The 7,658-nt window shown below is 56.8% G+C and overlaps 2 protein-coding genes across 6 annotated transcripts in view; one reads left to right on the forward strand and one right to left on the reverse strand.

Moving 5' to 3' along the window:
• Positions 1-5,954, forward strand: part of ubtfl (upstream binding transcription factor, like) — an 11,626-nt gene extending 5,672 nt beyond the window's left edge. For 2 of the 4 annotated variants that reach the window (XM_008402677.2, XM_008402678.2), the window contains exons 2-19: positions 116-195; positions 256-431; positions 511-594; positions 667-822; positions 904-968; positions 1,063-1,183; positions 1,257-1,367; positions 1,444-1,571; positions 3,316-3,457; positions 3,529-3,570; positions 3,857-4,207; positions 4,290-4,400; positions 4,475-4,554; positions 4,666-4,855; positions 4,920-4,967; positions 5,046-5,186; positions 5,283-5,387; positions 5,592-5,954. In XM_008402677.2, coding sequence (XP_008400899.1) covers positions 144-195; positions 256-431; positions 511-594; positions 667-822; positions 904-968; positions 1,063-1,183; positions 1,257-1,367; positions 1,444-1,571; positions 3,316-3,457; positions 3,529-3,570; positions 3,857-4,207; positions 4,290-4,400; positions 4,475-4,554; positions 4,666-4,855; positions 4,920-4,967; positions 5,046-5,186; positions 5,283-5,387; positions 5,592-5,660 — 2,172 coding nt within the window. In that variant the 5' untranslated portion in view covers positions 116-143 and the 3' untranslated portion in view covers positions 5,661-5,954. The remainder of the gene's footprint in view (positions 1-115; positions 196-255; positions 432-510; positions 595-666; positions 823-903; positions 969-1,062; positions 1,184-1,256; positions 1,368-1,443; positions 1,572-3,315; positions 3,458-3,528; positions 3,571-3,856; positions 4,208-4,289; positions 4,401-4,474; positions 4,555-4,665; positions 4,856-4,919; positions 4,968-5,045; positions 5,187-5,282; positions 5,388-5,591) is intronic. The other 2 variants (XM_008402679.2, XM_017303338.1) reach the window with 2 other exon arrangements.
• Positions 5,955-6,107: 153 nt separating this feature from the next.
• fastk (Fas-activated serine/threonine kinase) overlaps positions 6,108-7,658 on the reverse strand; it is a 7,626-nt gene continuing 6,075 nt past the window's right edge. For both annotated transcript variants that reach the window (XM_008402681.2, XM_008402680.2), the window contains exons 9-11: positions 6,909-7,494; positions 6,713-6,827; positions 6,108-6,550 (exon numbers count right to left, since the gene is read on the reverse strand). In XM_008402681.2, coding sequence (XP_008400903.1) covers positions 6,464-6,550; positions 6,713-6,827; positions 6,909-7,494 — 788 coding nt within the window. In that variant the 3' untranslated portion in view covers positions 6,108-6,463. The remainder of the gene's footprint in view (positions 6,551-6,712; positions 6,828-6,908; positions 7,495-7,658) is intronic.

Consider the following 7,658-nt stretch of genomic DNA (forward strand, 5'->3'; position numbering starts at 1 on the left):
TCTCAGATGAAGGACAGGTGTGTGTGTCTCTCAGATGAAGGACAGGTGTGTGTGTGTCTCAGATGAAGGACAGGTGTTTCTCTCAGATGAAGGACAGGTGTGTGTGTGATTGCAGAGCGGCGAGGGGCGGAGCCTCCGTCAGGATGAACGGCAGCAGCAGCGTCTCTGCGGCTCAGAGGATCAAGGCTGAAACAGGTAAGTGTGTGTCGGCCCGGTGGTGGCAGCATCATGCCGCTGACGGCTGTCCGTCCGCAGACGCGTGGAGCCAGGAGGACTGCCTGACGCTGCTGGAGCGGATCCGCGGTCTGCTGCCCGACGCAGACGGCATGAAGTACAAAACCACCGAGTCGCACTTCGACTGGGACAAGGTCGGCTTCGGCCGCTTCACCGGGGACATGTGCCGCCAGAAGTGGCAGAGGGTCTCCTGCGAGGTGCGGCCCGCCGCCAGGGGGCCCGGTGGACTGGGGGGTGGGTTCCGGACCGGGCCTTTCATTCTGGTTCTGTTCTCAGGTCCGGAAGTACCGGACCATGACGGAGCTCATTGTGGACGCTACCGAGTTTGTCAAGAACCCGTACAAAGGCAAGAAGCTGAAGGTGAGTGGTGCAGGTCCAGAACCGAGCTCAACAGCAGAATCGGACCAGTTCTGACCCGGTGTCTCTGTCCAGACCCACCCAGACTTCCCCAAGAAGCCGCTGACTCCCTACTTCCGCTTCTTCATGGAGAAACGAGCCAAATATGCCAAGATCCACCCGGAGATGAGCAACCTGGACCTCACCAAGATCCTGTCCAAGAAGTACAAGGAGCTGCCGGATAAGAAGAAGGTCAAGACTGGAACCAGAACCGGAACCAGAACCAGAACCAGAACCAGCTCACATGGTCCCCATGTCTCTGCTTTGTTTCAGCAAAAGTACATCACAGAGTTCCAGCGGGAGAAGGAGGAGTTTGAGAAGAACATGGCCCGGTTCAGGTGAGTTCCATCCAGTGGTTCCGGTCCAGTGGTTCCGGTCCAGTGGTTCCGGTCCAGTGGTTCCGGGCCCGTCCTCATGCACGCTGTCCCGCAGGGAGGAACATCCAGACCTGATGGAGGAGCGGAAGAAGTCGGACTTGCCGGAGAAACCCAAGACGCCCCAGCAGCTGTGGTACAACCATGAGAAGAAGGCCTACATGAAGCTGCACCCAGAGGTACTGGCCCAGTTCTGGCACCGGTTCTGCTGCAGCCCGGCACTGTCCACTGACCGGAACCGTGTGTCCTCAGGTGAGTCAGAAGGAGCTGAAGGAGGTGCTGAGGAGGCAGTGGTCCCAGCTGTCCGACAAGCGCAGGCTGAAGTGGATCAGCAAGGCGCTGGAGCTGCAGAAGGACTACGAGGTGAGGTTCTGGTTCTGGTTCTGGTTCTGGCCCCACCCACCGCCTTGGTCCTGACCTGCCAGACTCTGTGTTGCAGGACAGCATGAGGGCGTACCACGAGGCCCACCCAGACTCCAACTCAGAGGAACACGTCCGCTCTGTCCTCACCAAGGCCGAGAGACAGCTGAAGGACAAGTTCGATGGACGGCCCACCAAGCCGCCGCCGTGAGTCCACCAGTATAACCAGTAGGACCACTACGGTAACAATAGGGTCAACCCAGTGCACCCAGTCTGCAGCCTGAACATTAAGGCCCAGATTGTGGTCTAAACCAATCAGAGACAGAGAAAGGCAGGAACCCTGCTCTGATTGGCTGAAATCCAACTGAACATGGACATGTCCTGCAACCAGAGAGCTGGGTAGGGTAGGCTTCTCTATGCTATGCTAGGCTACATTAAGCTAGGCTACATCAAGCTAATCGTCTGGCCTAGCTTAAAGTAGTTAAGTTAGGCTACAGCTTGGCGGCGCCAGTCTGCTCTCTCCTAGATTAAGCTGGACTAAGTAAACCCAGGTGACGCTGCTCTACGCTGGGATAGGCCAGTGGTTCCCAAACCTCCCCCTGGTGCCCCTGCAGAGGCTCCACTCTGTTTGAACGATGTGAGTGACCAGGGGGTGTAGAGATCCTTAGAGACTCCCTATTTTTCTCCTCCATCCACATTCATCATTGTTGTGTTTCCTTTTTTTCCCATTCTTCCATACCGCTTCCCGCGCCCCCTGCAATGGTACGGTGCGCCCCACAGTTTGGGAACCTCTGGGCGAGGCTATGCTACACTGGGCTATATTCTATGCAAGGCTAGCTTAGGCTACATTTGTCAGATGTAGCAGTGATGCAGAGGGAATCTGGAAAACCCTGAAACGCTGGAGTGGTGGTGTAACTGGTCCCAGTGTCATTTCCCAGTTTGCTCAATTTTAACGTTTCGCGTTATAAAACTTAGCGGGGCGTATTACTAAGTTATGGACGGAGATTAAAGGGAACCACGATTAGTTATAAAAATGTGCCTCATTTGTTAAGCAGATATTTTAGATGTGGAAACAATACAGTAATAAATACTGTAGGTTATTTAGTTTTTATACATTTTAATGAAATATTTTCACAGGATTTGCCATGTTGTTCACGCTGCAATGCATTCTGGGTAAATGAGTGTCCAACTGCCTGGCTCCTCCAGCCAAACAGTGATCAGTAACTTTATTAAAGGTTTTTGAACTGGACCTCACTGAAACCGATCAGAACATGGAATAACGAGGTGATGAAGAGGAGGAGCCAACAGGAAGAGGAAGAGTTGGCCGCGGCAGCTGCTGCGTTCAGGTTCATCAGGAAACGATGAGACTCACCAGCTCTGGTCACTGAGTGATCGTTGTGTTTCCTTTCTTTCGTGTGGGAAATGATTCGCCTCAGTTTTTATTATTTATTAATATTTTAATCAGTGTGTGATGATCGACCATGACACCAGTATGACCAGCAACTACTGGGGTAAAGGAGGCCGTCCGGTCTGGAGACTCAGGTACGGGATGGACCTGATGATGTCATCAGGTACGGGATGGACCTGATGATGTCATCAGGNCCTGATGATGTCATCAGGTACGGGATGGACCTGATGATGTCATCAGGAGCAGAAATGACCTGATGATGTCATCAGGAGCAGGATGGACCTGATGACGTCATCAGGTCCATCCCGTACCTGATGACATCATCTACCCCTCGGTGAAACTATGGCGCCCTCTGTGGGTGAAGAATATAACAAAAGACGTAAATTGTTGCAGTAATTAATTCTATCGTGTCAAAAATGTGTTGTAGGAAAATTACAACATATTAAGCCGACATGTTCAACTAGTTCTGGATCATTTGATGGCAAATGTGATGCGGCCCAACATTTGGGTCACCTGACCCCCAGTGACCCCTGACCCCTGCAGGAACGGCTACTCCCTGTACTGCGCCGAGCTGATGGTGAACATGAAGGACGTGCCGAGCACCGAGCGCATGGTGCTGTGCAGCAAGCAGTGGAAGATGCTGACCCAGAAGGAGAAGGACATGTTCCAGAAGCGCTGCGAGCAGGTCGGTCCCGACCCAACCCGACCGGTACCGACCCGACTCCCTCCGCCTCTAACACCACTTCCTGTCTGCAGAAAAAGAAGCAGTACGACGTGGACCTGCAGCGCTTCCTGGAGGTGAGGCTCCGCCCCCGGACCGGGCCAGGTTCTGGTGAGCGGGTCAGTTTGGACCAGAACCAGGCTGCAGATAGATTGTCATGGCAACAGGACCACAGTAGTAGCTAGTTGGTCGCTAGTGGAAATGTTCAAGGTCATAAAGTCATTACTACATCTAGCATTGTGTTGCCATGACGATAAGAACAAATGGGATAAATTCGAGGTAGAGGTCAGAGGTCAGATACGTGCAGGTAGCATTCACACAGAGAGGTCAGAGGTCAGTCCAGGCTGTGTCGCTGTGTTGCAGAGCCTTCCTGAGGAGGAGCGGGACCGAGTCCTGACGGAGGAGAAAATGGGCGGAGCCAAGCTGAATGTGGGCGTGGCTCCCAGCCCTCTCAGAGCCAAGTCTCCATCGGTCAAGGTGCCGCCAGAACCAGAACCAGAACCAGAACCAGAGGCCCTGACTGAGCAGTCTGTCTTGCTGCAGGAACGCAGCCGGGAGGCGGAGCCAGAGGCGTGGCCAGCAGCCGGAGGCGGAGCCACAGCGCCCAGAGAGCGGCGGGACGCCAGGAAGGCAGCGAAGCTTCCAGAGACGCCGAAAACGGCCGAGGAGACGTGGCAGCACAGCGTGACAGGAGATTACCTGGCCAAGTACCGGGTCAGAGGGCGTGGGGGAGGGTGCAGCAGCTCAGCATGACAAGAGATGATCTGACCTCTGTGCCGACCTCTGACCCCTGCAGAGCGACCGCAGGAAGGCGCAGGCGGCGATGGAGGCGGCTTGGCGCTCCATGGAGAAGAAGGAGAAAATTCCCTGGATCAAGAAAGCAGCAGAGGACCAGAAACGTTACGAGGTTCAGTACCCTCCTGACCCCTGACCTCTGCGTCCTGATGGGCTGCTGTGTGTGCTAACTGCTGCGTCCTGCAGAGGGAGCTGTTGGAGATGAGAGCGGCCCCCGGCGGCCAGAGGAAGCCCAAGTTCGATGGGGAGCCGAAGAAGCCTCCAGTGTGAGTTTGGGACCGCCGTCGCAGGTTCTGGTTCTCATCTGGGGCTGGTACTAGAACCGGCCCGGTTCCGGTCACTGTCCAGTCCCCGCTGAGTGCGACCTCTGACCCCAGGAGCGGCTACCAGATGTTCTCGCAGGAGCTGCTGACGAACGGCGAGCTGAACCACTTCAGCCTGAAGGAGCGCATGGTGGAGATCGGCAAGCGCTGGCAGAAGCTCAGCCAGGCGCAGAAGGACAAGTACAAGAAGCAGGTGGAGGAGCAGCAGGTGGAGTACAAGGCCCACCTGGAGGCCTGGGTCAAGGTAAGCCCCGCCCCCAGCCCTCAGGTAGCCCGCCGCCGCCGCTCACTTCTCCTGTCCTCCGCAGGCGCTGTCCCCTCAGGACCGCGCCGTCTACAAGGAGTTCTCCTCCTCGGTGAGTCCGCCGCACCCCGCTGCCCCTCCCCTTCCGCCCTGCAGGTCACCTGACCCTCAGCCTATCTCTGATTGGCAGAAACGCCGCAGCAGCTCTTCCAAAGCCACCGTCAGCCCCGTGGCCAAGGTCCGCGTGACGGCAAAGGGGAAGGTGGGCGGAGCCAGGGCCGTGACCCCAGGGGTCGCCGTGGGGAAGAGGGCCATGGCATATCGCGCCAAGGTAGGACCACGCCCCGCAGGCTGGAAACCATCGGTATCTCTGGGCCCTCGGTGCCGTCTGCCAGGCTCTGAACCGCTGTGTTTGTGGGACTCTCAGCAGGACATGTCCGACTCCGATGAGGAGGAGGAGAAGAGCGGTTCCTCAGACTCTGATGAAGACGATGAGACATCAGGAAGTTCAGAAAGCGAGGATGAAGACGAGGTGAGGAGTCTGCTGTAGTTTCATGCTGCTTTGGTTGACACCATGATGGAAGTAGCTGTGAAGCTAAATCCAGCAGGTTTACATTGATGCTAGCGTTGTCCTAGTTCAAGTAAAGAGGAGCTGGACAGCTGTAGCTGTGGGCCCTCTGCTGCTTGTTCAGTTACCATGGGGACCTTTTTAACCACTTCCTGTTTGTATCCTCAGAACGACGATGAAGAGGATGACGACGACCAATCTTCCTCGGAGGAATCCAGCGAGTTGGACTCGGATTAGCCCCGCCCACTCATTGAAGAGGACAGGCTGTGCAGGCCACGCCTCCTCCTCTGCCAGTCATCTGGGCAGACCAATGAGAGGCAGTGCTGTCGGAAGTGGGCGGAGCCTGTTACAAGCGTATCAGTTTATATTTACTTGGTTTTTATCTGACGGACATTTCAGGATGACAGCTTCCTGTTTGTTCTTCTGGGTGGGCGGGGTTTGTACGTGACGACATGCAGGGGGCGGAGTCAGTGTTGGACCTCCAGTCAGCCGGAGGCCCAGAGAATCTCAATAAATGCACTTTTTCCAAAGCGTCTGGTTTCATCACTGAACGGGTCGGTTCTTGTTGACCCGGTGCGGGGTTCTATGCTTTCACATTGGAAACTGATTAAAAACCGACCCGGACCGGACCGGACCGCCCAGTGGCTTGGGTCACATGACCCGGGGGGAAATAAAGACCCAGACTCGGCTCTTCAGCTTTTATACACATTTCAGCTGATAGAATATAAACAAACTTCTGTCCTTCTCCTGATACACAAATAAATAATCTGACCTTTGACCCCAAGAACCACACCTTCCCCCCAACCTTTGGCACATGCTTTAAAAACTCCCTCATGCATCACGGTTACCATGGTTACATTACTCTAGAAAACAACCCCGCCCACAGAAAGCACCACTCACACCGCCAGCGCACCTGCAGGCTGCTGCACGGCCTGATGGGAGTTTTTGACCAATCAGGGATGTGCTTCTGTGTCCAGGTGGTGACAGGTGAGCGCTGGCCCCGCCCCCTTTCATACACACTCGCACACACACAGACGCAGTCATAGCGGGACGTCCAGCAGCTTCTGGTGCAGGTACTGCTTCACCTCCTCGATGCCGTTCAGCTTCTCCAGCTCGTGGTACGGAAGCTGAGGGGACAAGAGACGAGAGGCGGGTCACAGGACCGGCGGACAGGGCGCTCCAGGTCTCGGTCCGTCGTGTTCTGCAGAACCTTTCAGGTGAAACGCCTGCAGGACAGCGGACCTGGACTCCTGATCGGCCCGGTTCTGATTCTGGACGGCTGGACTGACCTGCAGGATGATGTAGCCCAGCAGTCGCAGGTGGCGGTCCCTCATGGCGCGGGACCCGACCAGAACCTCAGAGTTGTGGCAGTAGTGCCACTTGTCGTTCACGGACAGGATGACCCTGCACAGAGAAGGGTCGGGATCAGAGGCTGCGGCCCGGTTCTGCTGCGGTCCACAACCAATTTACAGAACGGGGACTAACCTGCGGATGTGCCGCTGCTCTGGGGGCGGGCCATCTGGGTCCGCCCTGGTGGCGGCAGCCCCCTCACAGTAGAACCCCGCCATCTGTGCGCCCTGGACCTCCGAGGCGGCGCCGGACCCCTCGTCCTCCAGAATCTTCCCGATGGAGAACTGGAAGAGGGAGTCGGGGCCCCTCGGGGCGGCGGGGGGCGGGGCGGCGCTGTCCGACGGGGGGCTGCTGAGCGTGGAGCTGTCCTGGCTCTCCACTGACGGCTCCTTGGCCAGACCCGTGTAGAACTGCGCCGTGGGAGCGTAGTAGGGGCCGTAGTCCAGGGGCCCGCCATCAGTGACAGCCAGGGGGCCTTCTGGGGGGCGCGGTCTGAAGGCCCTGTCCTCCGTGGCCCCGCCTGCTCCGTTGGCCGCCGGACTGGAGGGGTCGCCGCCGTCCTCCGGCGCCGAAAAGGGAGAGAAGCACTGTAGCTCTGCGGTCACCGCGGCAACGGCCCCTGCAGCTGACTTAGTCGTTACGGTGATGCAGGAGGGATGGACACAGGGTCCAGACCGGATGGGCAGAACCCGACCAGAACCGTCCAACCACAGCACAAAGTCTGCAGGAAAAACAAGGACATGCCGTAATACTGCGCAGTACCAGGGTATCCCAGTGGGGGCGCTGTAGTGCCTATTTAATCCTGTGGGGGCGCTGTAGTGCCTAATTAGTCCTGTGGGGGCGCTGTAGTACCTAATTAGTCCTGTGGGGGCGCTGTAGTACCTA

Source organism: Poecilia reticulata, unplaced genomic scaffold (assembly GCF_000633615.1).
Source record: "Poecilia reticulata strain Guanapo unplaced genomic scaffold, Guppy_female_1.0+MT scaffold_249, whole genome shotgun sequence".
Classification (NCBI taxonomy): domain Eukaryota; kingdom Metazoa; phylum Chordata; class Actinopteri; order Cyprinodontiformes; family Poeciliidae; genus Poecilia; species Poecilia reticulata.